Genomic DNA, 20,759 nt, shown 5'->3' with positions numbered 1-20,759 from the left:
CCAGTCCGCCATATCGCATAGACACTCTACAACAGAGGTGCAGAACTGAGCAAATGGTCGAGAATTTGCTCGGAAGATTCATGATATATACGCTTTAATTCATGATAGATATGCTCTATTTTTCGTACAACTTTTCAAAGCCAATCCACGCCAATCTGAACATCACCCAAGGAGCCTTTTCCGCCATTTCCAGCCGCAATGCTTAACCATAAATCTGATATCCAACCCCAAGCCAAAAACTCCCACGAGTGCTCCCAAGCCAGAAAACCATGTGGTACTCATACAATAATCGACTCCACCTTGAAGATTCTAATAGCTCCTATAATTGTGCAGGAATGGTTGTTTGCTCTGGTTGCTATACCCCGAATACCCAGTCTGTCCTGAGAACCTGCTGTTGAGACTGTCGTAGCTCGTCTGATGCTGCTGGCTGTGCTGGTATTGGTGCCGTGGATCTTGATTAGTCCACTGGGCATACGTGAATTGACCCTGCTGTTGTTGCCACGGCTGGCCCCAGGCAGCATTTGCCGAAGGAGGTGTCTGAACAATCGGAGAGACATAGCCAAAGCTCTGGTCCATTGGTGGTGAGGCTACCAGACTGGCTGGACTGAAGGTTTCAAGAGGTATCTCCGTGATATCGTCACTGTGACTCCCTTGGCCGTCGCCCTTCTTCATTCCCCCGTACTCAACGTTTGGATCGGGTTGTTTGAGCCGCTTGGTGCTTGTTCCTGTGTAATGTGGACCCTTCTCACCCCAAAACATGCATCCAGAATCCGCCCATTCGTCAATAATGTCGGCGATAGTTTGGATGTGGCCGTATGTTGGCGGCAAGTAACCTGATGGGCGCTGCAAAGACAGGAGCAAACCAAACAAGGCGGCCACCAAAGTTAGGCCACCAAAGTAAAATATTTGTGAGGGGTACATGTTGACCCCCAGCTGAAATTGGAGATTAATAGCCAAACCGAACATCCAGTGAACACCGGATTTGAGAGTAAACAAAAAAATTGTTTGCCATGAGGTGAAGGCTTCCACGACTGAGTTGAAGTGCCCGTTGGTGCCTCTGGGTCCGATCAGCTTCCTGTATATGCCTTCGTCCCGTGAAAGATTCACGATCAGTTCGGCACAGTGAAGAGAGAGAGTGACCACAGACTGGATCGCAATGATGAGGAAGACGCCACCCGTTGTACCAGCCGCACCACCGGAGGTACTCCAGCCCAGGTTCAGTACTGATGTCCCGTCAGTACATTGCTTAGTGTGGCAGTTCTCGTCTATGTGAGGTGGAAACTCTGGGAGAAGGCTCCATGACCGCCCAAAGATCCCATTTTTACTCCCACGTAAGAGGTAACCGTAGACACCGCCTCCCCAAACGCCGCTCAGGATTGGAAGAACCCACAAGAGATACAACACACGGCGGACATGGGGATGTGCTGTAATCATTGGTCTTTGCTTTCCAGTAGGTCGGATGGCCTTGATGTCATTCCCTGCCAGGTGAACTCCCATCATACAGCGGCCTTGGCGAGGCATAACCTGGTAGTGTTCGGTATCATGATTCATGCACGTGTTCGCAATGATGAGCGGGTTCGAGCTCCATGTGGGAATCTTAGTACCCGCCAAGGCCCAGTTGGTAACGGCGGCTTGGAGGAGAAAGCCGCAGCCGAGAATAATGAGAGCAATGCCGTTTAGATGGACACCCCTTGTGTCGGTGATTTCATAGGACTTGCCTAGCAGACGGGCAAGTTCGGGATTAAGGCTCAAGAATATGACAGATGTAGCACCGTAGGCGAGTATGATTCCGAAAAGGTATAGAAAGTTGGGGATATAACCGTTTGGGGGACTTTTCTTGGAGAATGTGAGTAGACGCAGGTTCGAGTTGAAGTCTAGGCTCCCTTCTCTTATGAGAGACCAACGGAGAGCAACGGCATGGATGTATCCCATGCTATCGTTGAGTAGGGTAACTTTGAGTCCGACTGTGGTTAGCTGTCCTGCAGTACCAGCCAGGGAAGGAGTGTTGCGACAACCTACTGAATATGTTCAGTCCGAGAGGGAGAAGCTCTCTCCATTTGTTGGACAAGTCGATCCGGATTGAATCGTCATCGCGGACCTCCTTGTAGAGACATAGTCCACCTCCGATGATACTGCCTACAGCAACAAACCAACACAAGATCAAACCAGTCACACACGCCCGGCGTGTGAACCTGCTATCATCGTACTTTTGGGCAGACATGGAAGCGAGCGACTGTGCCCGCTAGTCGGTCGGGTGATTCAGATGGACAAACGTAAGTGAAAGCCCAACCTCCAAAGTTTGGCGGACAAAATGGAGAAAATTACCACTTTAAAAAGGTAGGATTTGGAAGCAATCGGTTGCTGCAAGAAAGAGACGGAGAGAAAGGGACCAAATAGGAAGACTTGCCCACCGCATTTCCAAACCCTCAGCATATCAACACCGAAGGTTGAGCCTGCAGGGGTATTCTCAGCCCCTCGAGGCTGGCGACAAGAGAGCCCAGGCCCAAGCAGACGGGTATCAGACTAGCGACGCCATGCATGGTGTCTCTGAACAATGGCCAATGTCAACCACTCGGTTGCAACGGGGAGGAGAGCGTGATACGCTGGTCCATGATGGAGGCAGGAGCCTTGAGAGGTCCAGACCTGGAGCCAGCCAGCGAAGTTGCGAACATTTGTCTGGAGCCAAGAGGATAGGTACTGGGCATTGGACACCGCTATTGCTGTAATCAATTAACATCGAGACCAGAGATGTAAAAGATGTAGAAGTATGAGTGTGTCAACCCCCCTCGGAGGTTGGCTACAGTTATGGTTTATGTCATGATCCTGTCGATCATGAAAGAGCTCCCAAACACAGTGCATTGTACAGTGCTTAGTGGCATCTTCAAGACGGCGATGACTCCATCGGCAAACCGCCTTCCTTCCATTTCGCCTTCACCGTGCAAAAGCAGAAGGGTGAAACCAGAAGAGTGAAATCCAATACATCTGACAGTACCACTCCGAGCTAGCCAATTTACAAGCGTCAGCATCGCAACTTGAACAACTTTGCTTTGCTTTGGTGGCTGCCATCAAAGATTAGGTGCTGCCCCGCCATACTTGTTGCTTACCCCTCCACTTTTATGTCTTTCATCAGTTTAGCCCGCTGTCGACAGAACAACCTCTTTCATCAAACCACAAAAAATGGCGAGTCGACAATTACGCAAGCTGCGAAAGCAGCAAGAACTCTTGAACTCACAGAATGAAGCCCCTGAGAAAAAAGAAGAGACCAGCGAGGAGGAGGAGGAGGAGGAGGTAGTGGCGAAGCCCCGCGGCAACATGTTCTCCTTCGCAGCGCTCGGGGACTTGGGTGACGGCAACGACGACGACGACGACGACGACGATGAGGACGAGGAACCAGAACCATCAAGACCGGTAGAGAAGGAAGTTGCCAGTCCACAGGCCGAACCTGCCAAGAAGAAGTCCAAGAAGAAGAAAAAGAAGAAGGGAAAGCAACCATCAGAAACCCCGGTAGCAGAGCGCCCCAAGGCTAGGGAGGATGAGCTCGAGAAGGCACTCAAAGAGCTCAACATCAAGGCCAAAAAGCAACGGGCCGGCGCTGCATCAACAGCAAGCTCATCAAAACAAAACCCGGACGACCAGCTCAACGACCTCTTGAAGATCGACAGCCGACATCTCAAGGCCGCGAACGAGATGCGCCGTTTGTTCGGCAAGGCTATGGATCGCGCCCAGGTGGAGGAACGCCAGGAAACCCGACAGAGAATTCTGCCAGAGAATCTTGATCTTGAGACATACCTAAGTGCTGTTGCCACCGACCCACGTCGCTCGGGGCCGGCGAAGCCGGGCATGTTTGAGACGCTCCTCCGCACCAACCCTTTCATCGAGGGCAAAAAGTCGTGGCCTAGGGGTGCGGCTCAGGGGCTGATCATGAAGCGCCTCAGCGAAGGCACACCTAATGTGGTCGAGTTCACGTTTGCCCACGAGAAGGCCTACGATGATCTTGAGGGGTCGTTCTTTCAGCTTGTCCAGATGGGAGACCCCATGCAGATCATCCACTTCTTGCACCGGAACCCATACCATGTGTCGTCTCTGATTCAGGGCAGTAAGGTTGCCCGACAGGACCAGAACTCAGCTCTCGCTGCTGATCTCATTGAGCGTGCTCTCTTCACCTTTGGCCGCGTTACGCTTAGTGATTTCCGCCGCAAACTTGAACAGGGCAAAGCCAGGATCAGCTTTGCCAGGCCTGAAAACAGACAGTTCTACCTCGCTGGCTACAACTTGATCCAGAAGCTCATTCTCAAGGGCACCTATCGAACCGCCTTTGAATGGTCTAAGTTGTACTTGAGCCTCAACCACGATGACCCTTACGCCCTGCTCAACTGGGTGCCCGTTCTTGCGCTTCGATCCCGCGAGGCGGAGTGGTTTGTCAAGTTTTGCGATGCCCTCGCTTCCAGGTGGCCGGATGCGGTCTTGTATCCTCTCCATACTCTCCCCTTAGCCTACCTCCAGCTCGATGACTACGACGCGGCGCACAAGACCCTCGTCAAGAACATCGAGGCTCTGCCTTGGCTCTACTGCGCCTTGTTTTCCGCTCTCAGCCTAGATACTCCCCAGTCCATCTGGGGTGTCACTCCGCGGAACGATGACGACAAACTTTATACAGAGCTCTACCTTCACATCTCCAAGGACCTTTGGAACAACCCCAACGCCATCTCCCTCCTCAAATCAGCAGCAGACAAGGCCAAGAAGTCCCTCCCGATAGACGTCTACAGATGTCCCCAAAGCCCAGAGCCAACACTCGCAGTAGCAAGATTCATTTACCTCGACAGTACGCCGTCCCTCATGACCCTCGTCCCAAGGAAGCTGCTACACGATGCTTCTCCGAACTTTGAGTTCGACCCCCTGCCACCAGCGGCAGTAGACAACATTTTTAGCAGCGAGATTCAAAAACTACCCTGGAAACCCGATTCCATTGCTACGCGAGGCCTGTTTAGCACTCAAATGGACCCTCGCAGAGAAGCCGGGATGCGGGCGGCAGCCGAGCGGTTGCTAGCCGAGATGCCCCAGGAAGAACTCGAAGCTATGCTCGAGGTTGATGACGGCGGTGGAGGCGGGATAATGGGCTTCTTTAACGCGTTGATGGGTAGGGTCCGACCACGCGCTGCTGGGGATGGGGGTGCCGCTGCACATGAACAACAGCCGCGAGGACCGTTCCAGGCTACGGTTGAGGATGGGGAGGAGGAGGACGACGACGACCATGACGATGATGATTCTGATGATGAGGACACCACCGAGTTTGGGGGTAACTGGGATGGGCGGACGAGGCATGACCTTGAGTTTGGCGTTGATGAGGAGGATGATGAGGAGGCGGAGTGGACGGATCCGGAGGACTTTGATGGGGAGGGGGCGTTTGGGGAAGGACCGAGTATTGCGGAGGTTATGGAATATATGAGGATGAGGGTGGGGTATCCTCCTGTTCAGATGCCGGGGACTTGGATGTCGGATGAGGAGGATGAGGAGGAGAGTGAAGAGGATACTGATGAGGAGATGCCGGCGTTTGAGGACCCCGAGATGGTGGATAGGGGTCAGGGACAGGGGCAGGCTCAGGGGTAGGCTCAAGGTCAGTAACAAGCACATGGTTAATAGACATCACGATGCAGTCTGTATACATAGGAGAACAGAGTCAATTGAGCCTTGAATTCGATATCATGGATCGATACAACGGTATTGCGAGCAAACGAAGTGGCACTGATAAGATACTATCACCAATGCTTGGCAGACGGACTTCAGACTACAGATATGTAGTCTGATTCAGATCCAAACCGTCACATACGACCATAGGCAGTTGAAAATACGGGATCCCGTCCGCTCTCCCCTAGTCAAACAGCTGACCGCCAGATCAGTACTCAGGTGGGTGACCACTGGGGAATCCCTGGTGTTGTATGTTTTTTGGTACCTTTTTTGGGTCCACTTGACTCTATTCGACGGCTCCATTTTTGTCTGTCCCAGATCGCATCTCCCGAACTGCTTGGCTTCCTATTGCACGGAGTGTCTTTATCCGCAGGTAACACAGCCAGCTCAGACACGGGTATCACGTCTCCATGTTATTTTCATGGGAAACTGTTAGCTCTGATGTATAGGGCAGGAATCATCTCAACCTCAAAGCTGTGCCTTGTTTCAAAGTGAGTCAGATATGAGCATGTTTCAAGTTCTGGGCAGAGATGTGGATAGAGGGGGAATTGCGTTTGGCGAGATAGTCCAAGGCCTTTTGATATTTGGGGTCTTCATAGCGGGGTACTCAGCAAAGGCAATGGGATACCTCGAACAAGCTCAAGACCTTAAGCTTGCACCGCAGAGGAACATTAATAATCCTCACTAAATAAAGCAGCCAGCAAAGATTCCCATCGCGCGCAATCACAAAAGGCGCAATCACAATCTGGTCTCTCTCTCAGGTCTCTCGAGCCTTTTTCCCCGCTGGCGTCATCTTGATTTATCATTCTGCCCCGCCTTTCCCTCCCCCCCCTCCTCCCGTCCTCCACCATCGCATCTCGTCTCCCGCAACCAAGTACCATCCGTAGCTTTGTAACCACTACCGCCCCAACCACAAACCTCCCTCCCATCTCATGTACAAGTGCGTACGTAGACTAGCTGCGCGCTGTTCAACCCGTTAAATTTCCCGCCTTTTCCGTGCCTGGGACACACACAAGCGGTTATATATAGCAACAGCACCACCACCACCACCGCCAAATACACGTTGTCTTCAACCTTAAATAACATAACCAAGTGCCCACCCACCACCTCCACCACTCCCCCGTTTTATCTCTTTCTCCAAACCTTCTCACAACCAAAAAAACGTACCGCGCTACTCCTACCCCTAAAACGCCAATTACCTCACCAACACCCCTAATTCCTCGCATTGTTGAACGAACCGAAAAACAAGACAAAAAATGGCCGACGTTGCTACCGCTGCCACTCCCGACGTCCCCACCGGACAGGAGCACAAGTACCACTTTAACATTGTCATGAGCTGTGGCGGCTGCTCCGGTGCTGTGGACAGGGTTTTGAAGAAGCTCGAGGGTAAAATGCGCCCCCCTTTCCCTCTCCACCCCCAACGTTCTCCCCTTTTGCGCGGCCGTCAAACCCGGGCCACGGCCAACACCGCAACAAGAAAACAGTTTTGCTGACAAGAGAACAAAAACAAAAACCACAGGCGTCAAGTCCTACACCGTCTCCCTCGAAACCCAAACAGCCACCGTCATCGCAGAGGACTCCCTCCCCTACGAAAAAGTCCTCAAGACCATCGCCAAGACGGGCAAAAAAGTCACAAAGGGCGAGGCCGACGGCGAGGAGAGGAGCGTCGAGGTTCCCAAGGATGAGTAGAGCTCTTCGTTGGGGAAGCTTTGAACACTTCTCTGGTCCAAGGGAAACGAAGTTGAGGTTATGAAAGAAAGGAGGGGGAACACAGGACTCAAGAAGGGAGGAGGGAGGGGGAGGGGTTATGGGATGGAGAACCGATCATGTTCCCAATGAGAAAGTAAGCCGAACATCGACTAGGTTGAAGAGGAGAGGTGGTGGTGGTGGATAAAGGACAGATAAAGCATCGCAAGCAAAACTCATGGCTTTTTCAGCAACAACAACAACAAACAACAACAACAACAACAACAACAACAGTATGGAGCACGACTTTTGGAGGAGAAGGATGTTTGTTATTTAAGCAGGCGCGCACGGTGGCATCCAAGGGACGAATCTCTTTCTCTCTCGCTTTTTTTAACTTGTTACTTTTCTATTCCAATTCCGTTTTTGGTTTGCTTCACAAGTTTTCTTTGTGAAACCCTTGCGCTCTCTCCTCCGTGGGAAATATCCAATATTCACATGCTTGTCAGCAAAACTAATGTAAGCACCTTGTTGGCTGGGTTGGTGGTGTCGTCCACTATGTTCCGTTGTCACTCGGCCGGCCGGCTGCCGGACCAACACATCCACCTAGGTACCCTACCGGATGGGTAAGCTACACACTAGAGCTGCAACCAAGGGAGCCAACAGTCAAGGCTAGAGGCTTTTCCAGAGCCAGGGTAGGATCCTTCGTGGTTGGCTTGGCTTGTCCAAGTGGTTTTCTAGTGCAGCCATGAGCGTGGGAGTGAGTGGTAGGATGGGATGAGATGGTGGTGGTGGACCGGCGAGCGAGAGTCCTAGTTAACGCCCAACCGGCCTGCCTCGGTCTGGGTTGCTGGGCCTTTAGTCAGGATAAAAGCGCCGTTTTTTCTTCACAGTTTGCTTGGGTGGTTCTGGCCGTTAGTCAGGAACATTTGCCCTTTGATCTGGTTGTTGTCAGTGGAGAAAAAATGCGTGAATACCGTTTAATACCGCCGGCTATTCATCAACATATTGATCGATCACGTTGACTGTTTTACCCCAAATGGTCAGTCCAACCGATACGTAACTCACTCGCCTTTTCAACCGGGTAGCGGATGGGTATATGCATAAGCTCGTCTGTCAAGTTGTGCCAGATCCTGCACTTATCTCGTGGTCTCCGGAGGTAGTGTATGTATTGGTATACAAATCCGGCTTGTTCAATGCAAGGTGCTAAACGTTCGATATATTGCTACACGGTTTTCCCGCCCTCAAGTGCCGAAGGAACCGAAAGCCACGCCCACCGATGGAAAGTGGTCTTCAATCTGCGTGGAAGATTCTGTACATGCTGCCCTGGGACTGGCTTCATCTATTTCCTCGCTTATAATGAGCCGCCGCCGCCCGTTGTCACCGAGGGCCGGTCCTCGTGTAGTGTGAGCTGTACCTTGGCATATATGATTGCATATGAGAGGCGTTTAGATTTGCCCTCGGAATGGAAAAAGATAACGACATGGCTTGTGTTTGGTGGTGTGTGAGAGAAGGGTAAGGGGTGTTGTGCCCTTGCGTTAGCCTTGCTGTTTCAGTTGGGGGTGCGTGGGGTGTGGCTTCTAGAGTTCTGACCAGCTCGAGTCGCGATGTCTTTCCACTGTCTCTGGTAGGTCCAGGAACGAGCTGTCTAAGCTTGGGTCCGGCGAGGGAGCAACCGCAGTTGGGGTGCTCGTGGCCTCGGTATCCGTAGGCGGTCGAAAACGGGGCAGCTTGGGATCACTGGCGAGAGCCCTAGTGGGAGGTTTACGCCACCAACGTCGTTATCCCAACTAAGGTAGGTACCCTAGACCCATTAGGAAGTCGTTACTGCGACTACCCCGGAATAAAGATCTGAAATAAATCCGAGGACGGGCGGAGGCTTCCGAAAGGGCGCTCAGTGTGTGAAATGTCCAGATGGTGGTCTTCCCACCGTACCACGTATAGGTGTCCTATCGCCGGTGTTTCACGAGATTGGTATTATCCATCAGATGGATGTGCCACACTTGGGACTTCTAGAAGCGAACGCCGTGTTGATATGCCAGGTCCGTATGTCTGGTGGTTGGGACGGTCTGCGCCGTCCAACAAGATCAAAGGCCAGCCGAAGCGATCACAGCTCATCTCGACTCTGTTCTGCCTCGGATTTTATCATATAGAGGAAAACGAGAAGCCCGTCGGAACCAACTTTCGTGGCGTCAAGATTGCGGAGCCAAAAGAGAAAGGCCGGCGTGTCAAGAGGGGATATCCGGGCTGGGCGGACCTGAGTTTGAGGTAGTCCTCGGCCCGTGGCTTCATCTGTCGAGACGAGAAGTAAACGACAGCACCGAAGCCTGAGTACTGGCTGGGCCGATGTTGAATATCAAGTGATGGCAGGCTGGAGAGGGAGGTGGTATCCAGAAGGGAAGGCGAGAGGCGTTATGGTTGCAGGATCGACAACCATGCTTTGGAGAGTCAGGAAATTATGTCGGCTTGGCCTCGTACCAACGTCAAGTTCCTCGCACGGAGAATAATGTGCCTGCCAAATGTCATAACCTTATCTTCAACCACGGTCCAACATCCGGGTTCCGCCTCCTGTTGGATTGATCTTTGACCACTTCGTGATTCCTTGCTTGGTGCCGCGTGCTCGCATTGCCTCTTTTTTGCGCACGTCTTCCTCTGGGGAGGGTGGCCTGCATCCATCGGCGACATTTTCGTGTCCGAGGGTGTGTTGACGATGTGGTGGTGGTCATGGGGGTTCGGCTCCGAAAAGATCATGGATAAAACAAAAAGGTACAAGTCGATGTCATCCATGTCGTTACCTTGGATGTTGGGTGGATGAAAGGATGGCCCTGGGCTGTCCTTGTGATGCTTCCTTTAGCTTCCCACTCCACTGTAAGTTGTGCATTAGGGTGGCCTAAGCTACGGGGCCCTAGCCCCTAATGTCGGTTGCACCCGGTCTCTGTGGGGGACTCACCCCCCATGTCTTTGTCTTTCAACCTGGCCATTTTTTATGCAACCACATACACATCGACTCTCGGGAGAGCTGAGGCGGACAGGACAGGACAGGGCAGTCTTGCAGGATGCATGCATACAAGGACGGTTATGCTCTCGCCCTTTGCTCGCCATGTTCTCAATGTTGCGTCAACCATACCTATCTCCCCCCCCTTCCCCAAAGCCCAAGTGCCGCATGTCGCGGCTGAGAGGCCAACAGAGGGCGGGTTGTGGCACATTGCGAGAAGTCAGTTGTTTCGGGAGACCGTGGATTCGTGACATACACAGCACAATACCGTACCGGCCGTGTGTTCCCTCTAATGCCTCCTGACTGACTAAAAGGGGGCTTGCCAAAAGGACGCCAGAAGAAGCAACCACAAAGTTTCTGATATCCCGCCAAACCGCTGCCCCAAGCTGAGCCCTTCGAGAGTCGACACCCAAGCCACCGCTCATTTTCTGCTCGTTCAATTTTCCAATGCCAGTCACTGACGACAGGTCATTCTCGAGAGGTCACCATGGAAGCACTGCTCGAAGGTGGAGGTCCTGTGTTGCCTAGAACACCGTCCGTAACCTCGTCGACCGTGCTAGATCCAACAGTCCAGCCAAAGAGCGTCAAGCGCCCTCGACCAGTCAAGTCTTGTGTCGAATGCCGGTAAGGGATGAGCTTCTGCCTGGGAGGAGAAGCCTGGAACTAATCTTTTGGCCAGCAAGCGCAAGTTGAAGTGTGATCGAGTAGCACCATGTTCTCAGTGTCAGAAGTCCCGAAGGCCTTGTCGATATACTGACCAGGAGAATGGTGGTGGCTCAGACGGGTCTGATGGAGAATCGGCTGAAAGACCGGTCAAACGCCCTCAACACCTTGCCAGCATCAATGATGGAGATTATCCTCGACCATTCTCGCAATCCAACGGCATGGAGCACTACCATAAGCCTCAGGTCAGTCTGGACGAGATGGCAGCACGGCTGGAGCGCCTCGAGAGGATCATCACAGAAAAGTCTTCACCAACATTTCCCTACCGACAGTCAATGGCCATTCGGAGCCGTCCATTCAACCCAGGTTTCCGGTTCCCAAGTCCCCAAGGTCTGGACAGCACGCAGGTTCTGCTGAATATTGTAAGACATGTGCTCGATGAAACGGTCGAACTGAGACACTGACGTCCATCGGAGTTCGACGAGGCCGATGATCTTCTGAGAACCATGGCGAGAACAGATCACCTGCGGGGACCCTTTGCCCGCCTACAGAACGCATGCCGAGTGCTGAAAATGGAACACCACAAGGCTCTCGAGCCCATCACCGTCTATGTCGATTCCATGATGCCAATTCAGAAACGCATGAACGATGTTTTACCACCACGATCCGTCTGCGACAGGCTCGTCAATCAGTATTTTGTCGTTTCTGAAGGCTTGTATCGGATGGTCCACGTCTCGTCTTTCCACCAAGAATATGCCCAGTACTGGGACAAACGAGGCTGTAGCGAAAGCTTTCTTCCTCGGTTGCTCTGCATGATCAGCATCGCGGCTCGCTTTGGGACAGATTCTCGAGGTTTAGGGCAGGATAGATTCACCAGCGTCAACATCCCCACTGCCTGCATATTGGTCAGGCACTGGCTAGATGATCTTCGAAGAAAACAAATCACCGACTTGACCACTCTCCAGACCGAGCTCCTCCTTCTCCACGCCGAACGAACCATCTGCCCCCACCAACGCTCCTCCTGGACGCAATTAGGCTACATAATTCGCATGGCCATGACGATGGACCTCCACCGAGACCCTTCTGAGCTTCCCCCGTCAAGTCCTTTCATCGGCGAGATGCGCCGACGACTGTGGTACACTCTGCTTGAAATGGACCTCCACATTTCGTTGATGTGCGCCCTTCCGTTTGCCATCCGGGCGGGTGAATACAGCTGCAAACCACCCTCCAATCTCGACGATGACTCTCTCTCCCCTACGACGCCTGGTTTGCCGCCGTCACTCCCACTCGACCACTCTACGAGTAACCGCCTTCAAGCCTACACCTCCCGAACTCTCCCAGCTAGAATCGAAGCCGCAGCCTTGATATCCCATCTTCCAACCCTCGACTCTTACCAACCTATCCTGTCCGCTGGCCAGAACCTCGAAAACCTCCTCTCCGACATTGCCGCCCTCTTCCCGAGACACGCCTCTCTCAACCCAGAAAACAGCCACAAAGAATGGCGACACCGAGCCTTGTTGGATATGCACGTCCGCCGACCACTACTAGCATTATACCGCCCCTTCGCTCTAGGGCTCCTCTCCGACCCGAGCAGTTGCCCGCCAAACATTGAGCTCTCGTACCTAAAATCAGCAATGGCAATCTTAACCTATGCCGATGAGATCGACCCCAGGAGTCCGGGCTACGAAGAAGTGGTGGCGATGTACCTGTTTGTCATGAAAAAGGACATTGTGGAGGCTGGGTTGGGTGTGTGTGCTTACATCAAGCGAGCACAGCAGCACCAACAGCAACAGAGGAATAATTCACAGATATCGCAGAATTCGGACGGTGAGCCCTGGCATCACCCGCAGGTGGCGTACCCTCGGCAGTATCAGCATCGGCATTCCCAGAGCAACAGCCACAATCCTTACGACGAAGACCTGCTCAGTGCTGTTGGCACGGGGGCGAGAGGACCGAGCTACCCCTGGTCAGCGGTAACAATGGCACAAACAGTCGAGCGAACCCTCGACCGGCTTGTGACCCTGATCCCAGACGCCAGCAGCGACGTCAACGAGATTGTGGCGTTGGGGGTGGTGCTTAGCTCTGTTTGGCCGGGGACGATGGATGAAAAGATGCAGAAGATGCAGAGAATGGTTGGGAGAGTGCAAGATATTGTGGGGGGTGCTCTGGCCAAGATGGGGATCTCGGCGAGTGCGGTCCAGCACCAACCAGCTCCTCCTCCGGGTTATGCAAAACTGGCGGCGGGAGTGGGGGGTCCGCCTGTGACGAATGGTTATGTGAATGATGGGGTAGGTCTCGCGAGAAATAGGTATCAAGGTTATGGCTGCTGATAGGGAGACTAGATGAATCACGACGACGGTGTCTTGAACTGGGAACACTTCCTCGAGAGATGGGATACTTTGGCGGGCTCGCCCTTGATAACCCCGCCTGGACCGCAGTTACAAGCGCAACATCAACAGCAGCATAGAGAGTACACGGCGGCGTCGGGATTGAGGAACTAATACTTGACATATACATAGGTATGAGAAAGTGTCATCAGGATGGGGAATATGTTGGGCTGAGTACAGGGATTGGTAAAGCGGCAGGTCCGGCAGGCGTTGGATTTAAGGGGGTAATGGCATTGCCAACCCCAAAGTGAGTTTTAATGGGAAAAGGTCACCAAAATAGGGAAGCCGGCGTTGTCCGAGACAGATTAAGCGGGCTAGAAGGATATATCAACAAATCCAGTATTTACCTCCTAACCAAAGTGAGCGGTTATATAAGGAATATCAGTTTCTATCCCCTCCATCAATAGAATCACACTTGCTTGCTGTCTAAAAAAAAAAATGCTAACATGACCCAACCGGCCGCTCTTCCGACACTTGCCACTCAAAAACACAGGCCGTCACTTCTTCAGGTACTTCTTCAGCCCCCTAAGTCTCTCCTTCGCATCCTCCAAAACATTATCAGGCTTACAAACCGCAAACCTCAAATAATCCTCCACAATCCCCGCATTCTCATCCGTGTAAAACTCACTCGGCGGAATAGCCGCCACCCCCAACTCCTGAATCAAAAACCACGCCAGCTTAAAATCCCTCGGCCTCTCCTCGACATGCTTCGGAAACTCGTACCCCTCAGGAAGTTGCACCTTGTTAAAATTCGCCATGACAAAATACCCCCCCTCGGGCTTACTGTACGGAATCCCCAACTCATCAAACACCGCAGTAAACCTCTCCATCTTGGCCGTCATGTCAGCAATACACTGCTCCCAAAAGCCGTGCCCATCCGCCTCCTCAAACCCGATAGCGCAGGCTTCTTGAAGCGGGGAGACGGAAGAGTAGCAGATTCTCGTGTGAGCGGCAGAGACGTATTGGATCAGCTCGGGAGGGCCAATCAACCAGCCCACCCGCCAGCCAGTGGCATAAAAGTTCTTGCCTGCCGACCCAACAGTAAGGGTGATCTTCTCAACCTCAGGAGAAAGAGTCGCGATGCGGGTAAATTCGGTGTAGTAAAGCCTATCGTAGACTTCATCCGACAAGATGATGATTTGGTTCTTGAGACACAGCTCGGCGATTTTTTCGAGCTCGGACCGGGAAAATACTTTGCCTACCGGGTTGTGGGGTGTGTTGAGCACAATCATTTTTGTCCTGGGCGTGATGGCTTTTTCGAGCTCGTCAAAGTCGACTGTCCACTCCCCTGCCGAGAGGGTTTTGACGGCGCCTTCTTTTGGTGGGTGCATGGGCACGTAGACAATTTTTCCGCCGGGCATTTCAATGTTGGAGATGTACTGGTCGAAGAAGGGTTCGAAGACGATGACTTCGTCACCGGGCTCGATGAAGGCCATGAAGGCGGAGAGCATACCCTCGTTGGCGCCGGTGGTGACGGTGATTTCTGTGTTGGGGTCTAGTTGACGGCCCCAGAAGGGGGAGTATGCGTCGGCGAGGGCTTTGAGGAGGCGTGGTCTGCCCTTTGTGGGGGAGTACTGGTTGCATTCTACGCGGTCCAGGGCGGATTTGGCAGCTGAGAGAATGAAGTCTGGGGGGTTGTAGCCGAAGAAGCCTTGGCCCATGTTGACGATGGGCTGGATGGGGGAGGCGGAGGCTGCTTCGTTGATGATGGACCTTTTGTCTCGAGTCAATGATATGTACGTATACTGAAAGAGAAATGTGAGATCTCACCAAACATCCTGCCTCCTACCAGCGACACGGGCCGCGGGCTTCAGTTTCTCACTCATGATAGAGGGGGTACTCTGGAAGGCTAGTCTGGTGGGAACTTTGTGAAGGGATGTGAATAACTGTCGCCGGAAAAGAGGCGAGAGGAGCGACGAGCTCATTGATGAAAGACACCAAAAGTCACAGTGAGAGATAATTCGGCTTCAAAAGAGGCAGGACTCATTACTCATTCAAAACAGCTGCCGCAATCGGTGGTGTGGGCCGCTATAAACCGACTTGGGGGGGGCGGATCCCTGGATTGCGCAATCGCCGTCATCCCGGAGCCGATGTGGGTCCGGGGAGCATTGTGTCATTGTTGGGGTTTATGCGATTATGGGGGTGTGTGCGGTTTATGTGAATATCTAAACATTTACCCCTGAGATGGTGATGGTGACGGCAGCAAGTTGACTTTGCCAAGTTACAGAATGAACAACATGGTTTCCAATTGTAAGTATATTCAAATCAGAGGCACATAAAAGTCGGCTTTCCACGTGTGGTGTCGAATGCAATCTGCTCCTTGGTCGTGATCATTTGGCTGTGACTTTGACTGGACCCCTCTACGGTCTCAAAAGACTGTTGATATGAAGTACGATATCACAACCTCGACCACTCTGAAGTATACCAGCAAGAAATCCATCAATCCGGATTCTATACGGGATGGCTCTTATGCAGTCGCTGTCTTCTAAAGCCCCTTGGTCCTCAACCCAGGCATACAACCAGGCACATAGTCTTCAACGAAGGCGCTCGGACCATGCCCCCGACGCTCCTGCCGTCTTCTCTTTGCAGTCTAAACACCGGCCCAAGATATTTTTCTGATCTTGTAGTTCCTCTGCCTGCCAGGAGTTTTCTCTGATTCTTCCTTCTCACAACAACTATCGCGGGTTTGTTCTTCTGTCGTGGCGGCTCGCCCAGCTTCTCTTAGTGTCGTTTCAACCCCTTGACAGAGATCACAGCTGTGTATCTTTTCTGTCTTCGAAAAAGGCTGTATCATCTGACTATCCAAACTTCATTTTGCGCGACTTTATGCGACTAGCCATGGCCTCTTCCTCGAACAGACCAGCCAGCATGCGGATCCCGATGGCAGGTGGCCGCGCCATGCCGGGGAGCTCGATGCGAGGACGCCGGAGGGCACTGAGCGCGAGTTGCGCCGAGAGCAGCCTGCCTCCCCTCTCAGCGTCGCACCTTGAGGCCCATGAATTTCACTACACGCTCGCCCCAGAGGATCAAGAGGTCGACCTTCATCTTGACGCTGATATTCTGCCTCCGCCTCCACCAAGACGTCTTCGATCAACTGAACCTCATCGATCTCTTATCCAGACTCCAGGTTGGTCAAACCGTTCTTTCCTCAATCCAGATCTTGTGGGATTGTCGCCACACCTCGTCACAGGCTTTGGCTTTCGACTCAACGAACCCAGAGCTCGAAACGCCACTATTTACCTCGCTGCTGAACCCGATTCCCCTTTAGCAGCAACAATGAACGCCCCCAGAGACGAGCACCTGGAGGCGCTGGCTAGCCTCAACCGGGCTGCCAGACTAGGCGCGCAGTCTGCGCAGTTGCAGCACTCGCGCTCGATAATTCTCGGGCCGGCAGAGGAGTTTTTCGACTCCGCCTCTGCCCAAGCCGGCCGCCTCTACGGCCAGGCTTTCTTAAACCAAGGTGAGGTGACCTACCTCCCAAGTCGTCGCCTCGAGGACTGGCTGGAGGGGGTTTCGCTTTCCGAGAGCCCATTTGGGCCGCAGAGAGTCGCTCTGCCCGAAGTCAGCTCCTCCAATGGAGGCCAAGCTGGAAGCTTGGCGACCGTGATGGAGGATGACGAGGTTAAGATGGGGGAGTCGACCACGGAGAACCGGCAGACTGGGACTAAGCGACAGGGAGCTGTAAGTTTTCCAACTTTTGATCTACTTCTTTGAAAATATCACTAATAAAGTCGCGACATTGGAGGATCTTGAGGCTGGCCCCAGCAAGCGAGTCAAGATCGCCGCACCGTTCAGGCGCGCTCTTTCCCGCGTGAGCGGGGGAGCGGTGACTCGGTCGTCCGTGGACGACCACGGTTCAACCATGGCCCGCGCTGGAACGGCCATGTCGCGGCACGTTGGTGAGAGCGGGAGAAGTACCCCGTTCAGCATGATGTCCCGGGTCTTTGTGCCTGCTCCGGTCATCACCACTCGCAACTTCAAGATTTGCGTTTTGGGACACCCGGAGACGGGCAAGACCACGTTCCTCAAGTAAGTTTGCTATCTGAGTTCCACCAACCTAGTCATATTCACTAACCAAGAATGCAGCCGTCTTTTGATGGGGAGATATATTCCCGGCGCCCCCTCGACATCGACAGAGATCCGCACCATCAGCACCATGAGCACTGGCGATGCTACCGGTCGGACCCTTGCCCAGGTCGAGTTGTGGGACTTTCCTGGCATGATTGCTGGCCGTCATGACACCCAACTTCGGTCAACCTTCTTCAATGCGGCCATCATCTGCTATGATCTCGAGGATTCCCGGAACCTGGATGGCCTCAGCACGGTCTAGAAGCCTATGCTGGCTGCCTCTCTCCACGGTGATGTGCCGTTGATTGTCATTGGCCTCAAGGTCGATCGTCGTCCTACGTTTCCCAACTTGGGTTTGAGGTTCCTTGTTCCCCCTGAGCCCGCCACTGATATCCAGGGTGAGACTGCCGCCGCCGCCATCAACGCGGCTGGCTTCGCCGAGTGCTCTGCCTTGACTAGCGAGAACTGTCAGGAAACTTGGCAATCCATCGTCGACTATTTGGTCGATATTCAGGAGAAGCATGAGAAGGCTATTGAGGAGGCCCGTGCTGGAAAAGGAAAGGAGAAGGTGTTGGAGAAGGCCAAGAAGGTCTGGCGTGGATTTAAGAAGGAGATGGATGTGAAGTTGAAGAAGTGATTTTCTGCGGATGATTATCTGGTGGAGATATGCTTTGAAATGTTTGTTTGTTGGAATTTCTGGTGGAGGATACACAAAGAGGCATGAGCAATGGATGGGAGAATGCTTTGGGAGATTTGTTTTGGCTTCGGTTTGTTAATTTGGCTTCATATTTCCTTGGCTTATTCATGCACAATCTGGGAGGAAACACAAAGGGCGGGATAGTTGAGGGAATACTGTTTATAATCTAATACACTACTATATTATACATGTACAAAAGTCCTTAACAACACATCGTGCACAAGGTGACAGAGACTGTAATGTGAAATCAAGGCCTCAAAAGACAACAGACACACCTTCAACTATCATAAGAAGGCCTGTCAACTATCTCTGAAGGCCTTCAATCATAATCAAGAGACCTTGAAAGATACTAGCAACGCCTTCAAAGATAATTATCAGGCGTTGAAAGACAGTTAATAGGCTTCAAAATATAGTCGACATGCGTTAAACGATAGTCGACAGGTGTTCAAAGATAGCTAACAGGCCTGTTTATTCCATTTGAAGGCGTACTCATTATGTCTGAAGGCATGTTCACTGTCTTTGAATGTACAGCCAGTCTTCAACAACCCATCGTAAACAAATTCACAATAGCTGAAACGTCACATCAGCCTTAAAAGATAATCAACAGGCTTTCAGAGATATTAAGGTGGAGGGAACATAAACAAGCATGAGTACCTAGTAATGGATGGGGGAATGCTTAGAAAAAGGGGGGTATTGCATTAGGCTTCAGTCTTCTCATACTCCTAACTTCATTCTGCTTTGACTTACAAGAAGATGACTTTGCGGGATTGCTGTTTATATTATAGCACTGTACATTACTGTAACATTACATGTCTTGAAAGTCTTCAGCAGGACATCATGCATAGAGTGAAAGAGACTTCAATGTAAATAAGAGCCTCAAAAGGCAATACCTATATACCCCTTCGACTGCTGGGATGATGTCTCAAGCGTTCCTGACCGCTGCTGGAATTATCCAAAGAGCCTTTGTGAACGCTGCTTGGCTTAGGATCTTTCATTACTGGGATGATGTCTAGGGCGCTCGTGAGAGTTGCTAGAATGATTTAGAGAGCTCTCTTGAATGCCGTTGGAGTTGGTTGTTCTTTATGATTGGGATAATTCTCGGGATTTTTATCATAGTCGAAGGCGTGTGTTAATTGCCTTCGAGACCCTCATTTCAGATTGCACTACCATGTTTGAAGACTTGTTGACTATGCTTGAAATGTCTTGATTATATTTGGAGGCATTTGAATCTAATCAGTAGGCCTTGAATCTACATTGATACGCCTTTGACGATAATGAGGATCGCTGTTAAGATAGTCGAGGCTGTCATCTCAAGCAGCACTCTTTATTCTTTTGTCCACGGCTCGAGAAGTTGGTCGTCAAAAACCCCAACCCCGGATAATGCATGCCAAGCCTTCTCTTTGCGGGGAAATTTGGAGAAAGCCCCAAAGCCAAGACTCAACGGCCCCATCTATGTCTTTGGTTCACCCTGCATCGTCATTTTCCCAACTCCCAATTCCCAATTTCGAGAACACCATCCCACCACCACCCACCGCCATCATGAGCAGCAGCAGCAGCAGCAGAAAATCCCGTCCCAAACGCAACACAAGCGTCGGTTCCTCGTCATCCTCCTCCAGCAACGAACACCCAACCGCCCCATTACTCCATCCATCATCAGCTCCCACCCGGGCAAGATCCAAATCCCCATTACCACCACCCCCCACCCAACAACCACTCCACATCACCATCCGCTTCAGCACCTCCCTCCCCGACCTCGAACTCGACATCCCCTCCCCCTCCACCACCACCGTCATCACCCTCAAACACCTAATCCGTCAACACCTCACCCCCACCACCGGCGCAACCTCCAACCTCCGCTTCATCCACAACGGCCGCATCCTCCCCGACACCTCCCCCTTGTCAACAGTGTTCAAGTCCCTCCCCCCACCCCCGCCATCCCAAAACCTCCCCGACCCAAAGGGAAAAAGAAAAGATGCACCAGTACCAGAACGACGCGTCTTCATCAACTGCTCCATCGGTCATGTCCTCTCCCCCGAGGATTTAGAGACCGAGTCAAAAGCTGCCACCGCTCCCGCTGCAGCAGCGGCACCAACACCAGCTGTACCCGAGGATAGAGGCGGTAACAGGACAGGGAGGGAACCGAGGGGGTTTGATAGGTTGGCGGGGAGTCTGACGAGGGAGGAGATTGTCAACTTGAGGCTGACGTTTAGGGGGTGGCATGCGGCCAGGTATACCCCGGATGATATGCCTTCTGCAGAGAGGATGTTGGAACTGGAAGATGCGTGGCTTGATGATGGGGGTGGCTTCACAGGGCAGGATGCTGGGGAGGGGGGCGCAAGGCAAGAAGAGGAGGGGGAGGGGTGGGCAGGGAATGTGGATTTGCTGGTGAAGGGGATGGCGATTGGGTTTGTTTTTCCGATGGGGGTTGTGGGGTGGTTGTTGAGGGAGGAGGGATTGTGGTCGAAGAGGATGGGGGTGTTTGTGAGTTTGGGGGTGCTGTTGGGGGTGGTGGTGGGGTTTGTGAGGGAGTTTCCTGGTCACTAGGAAGGACAGTGGTGTGATGTGAGGGCAGAGGTGTTGT

The 20,759-nt window shown here is 52.4% G+C and overlaps 7 protein-coding genes across 7 annotated transcripts; 5 read left to right on the top strand and 2 right to left on the bottom strand.

Annotated features, from left to right (window-relative positions):
- Positions 1–66: 66 nt before the first annotated feature.
- On the bottom strand, positions 67–2,785 carry QC761_305960 (uncharacterized protein). The gene is made up of 2 exons (XM_062877739.1): positions 2,020–2,785; positions 67–1,952 (listed from the first exon to the last, which is right to left on the bottom strand). The coding sequence occupies exons 1-2, from the start codon at positions 2,219–2,221 to the stop codon at positions 310–312; spliced, it is 1,845 nt and encodes a 614-aa protein (XP_062733543.1). The 5' UTR covers positions 2,222–2,785; the 3' UTR covers positions 67–309.
- Positions 2,786–3,177: 392 nt separating this feature from the next.
- Positions 3,178–5,607, top strand: QC761_305950 (uncharacterized protein; the record flags this gene model as incomplete). Its single annotated transcript, XM_062877738.1, has 1 exon — positions 3,178–5,607. One exon carries the CDS (start codon positions 3,178–3,180, stop codon positions 5,605–5,607), a length of 2,430 nt encoding a protein of 809 aa, XP_062733542.1.
- Positions 5,608–6,170: 563 nt separating this feature from the next.
- On the top strand, positions 6,171–8,024 carry ATX1 (Cytosolic copper metallochaperone). Its single transcript, XM_062877737.1, has 2 exons — positions 6,171–7,071; positions 7,205–8,024. The coding sequence occupies exons 1-2, from the start codon at positions 6,942–6,944 to the stop codon at positions 7,372–7,374; spliced, it is 300 nt and encodes a 99-aa protein (XP_062733541.1). The 5' UTR covers positions 6,171–6,941; the 3' UTR covers positions 7,375–8,024.
- A 2,367-nt stretch (positions 8,025–10,391) lies between these two features.
- On the top strand, positions 10,392–13,825 carry QC761_305910 (uncharacterized protein). The gene is made up of 4 exons (XM_062877736.1): positions 10,392–10,987; positions 11,043–11,448; positions 11,503–13,314; positions 13,369–13,825. The coding sequence occupies exons 1-4, from the start codon at positions 10,851–10,853 to the stop codon at positions 13,525–13,527; spliced, it is 2,514 nt and encodes an 837-aa protein (XP_062733540.1). The 5' UTR covers positions 10,392–10,850; the 3' UTR covers positions 13,528–13,825.
- Positions 13,759–15,475, bottom strand: BNA3 (arylformamidase). The gene is made up of 2 exons (XM_062877735.1): positions 15,184–15,475; positions 13,759–15,126 (listed from the first exon to the last, which is right to left on the bottom strand). Exons 1-2 carry the CDS (start codon positions 15,336–15,338, stop codon positions 13,911–13,913), a joined length of 1,371 nt encoding a protein of 456 aa, XP_062733539.1. The 5' UTR covers positions 15,339–15,475; the 3' UTR covers positions 13,759–13,910.
- A 590-nt stretch (positions 15,476–16,065) lies between these two features.
- QC761_305895 (uncharacterized protein) lies at positions 16,066–18,118 on the top strand (the record flags this gene model as incomplete). Its single annotated transcript, XM_062877734.1, is given in 4 exon segments — positions 16,066–17,094; positions 17,159–17,442; positions 17,500–17,737; positions 17,744–18,118. Coding segments are annotated over 4 exon segments (1,752 nt in total). The 5' UTR covers positions 16,066–16,239.
- A 1,599-nt stretch (positions 18,119–19,717) lies between these two features.
- Positions 19,718–20,722, top strand: QC761_305890 (uncharacterized protein; the record flags this gene model as incomplete). Its single annotated transcript, XM_062877733.1, has 1 exon — positions 19,718–20,722. The coding sequence occupies one exon, from the start codon at positions 19,718–19,720 to the stop codon at positions 20,720–20,722; it is 1,005 nt and encodes a 334-aa protein (XP_062733537.1).
- Between the last annotated feature and the right edge of the window lie 37 nt (positions 20,723–20,759).

The sequence above is a fragment of the Podospora bellae-mahoneyi genome, chromosome 3 (assembly GCF_035222275.1).
Source record: "Podospora bellae-mahoneyi strain CBS 112042 chromosome 3, whole genome shotgun sequence".
Classification (NCBI taxonomy): domain Eukaryota; kingdom Fungi; phylum Ascomycota; class Sordariomycetes; order Sordariales; family Podosporaceae; genus Podospora; species Podospora bellae-mahoneyi.
This window is presented reverse-complemented; position numbering and strand designations above follow the sequence as displayed.

Coding starts and splice junctions, on each gene's coding strand:
- ATX1 (XM_062877737.1), top strand. CDS start 6,942: ATGGCCGACGTTGCTACCGCTGCCACTCCCGACGTCCCCACCGGACAG. Junction 7,072..7,204: donor GGTTTTGAAGAAGCTCGAGG/GTAAAATGCGCC, acceptor CAAAAACCACAG/GCGTCAAGTCCTACACCGTC.
- BNA3 (XM_062877735.1), bottom strand. CDS start 15,338: ATGAGCTCGTCGCTCCTCTCGCCTCTTTTCCGGCGACAGTTATTCACA. Junction 15,127..15,183: donor GGTAGGAGGCAGGATGTTTG/GTGAGATCTCAC, acceptor TCGAGACAAAAG/GTCCATCATCAACGAAGCAG.
- QC761_305960 (XM_062877739.1), bottom strand. CDS start 2,221: ATGTCTGCCCAAAAGTACGATGATAGCAGGTTCACACGCCGGGCGTGT. Junction 1,953..2,019: donor TCTCGGACTGAACATATTCA/GTAGGTTGTCGC, acceptor TCGGACTCAAAG/TTACCCTACTCAACGATAGC.
- QC761_305910 (XM_062877736.1), top strand. CDS start 10,851: ATGGAAGCACTGCTCGAAGGTGGAGGTCCTGTGTTGCCTAGAACACCG. Junction 11,449..11,502: donor CGCAGGTTCTGCTGAATATT/GTAAGACATGTG, acceptor CGTCCATCGGAG/TTCGACGAGGCCGATGATCT. Junction 13,315..13,368: donor ATGGTTATGTGAATGATGGG/GTAGGTCTCGCG, acceptor TAGGGAGACTAG/ATGAATCACGACGACGGTGT.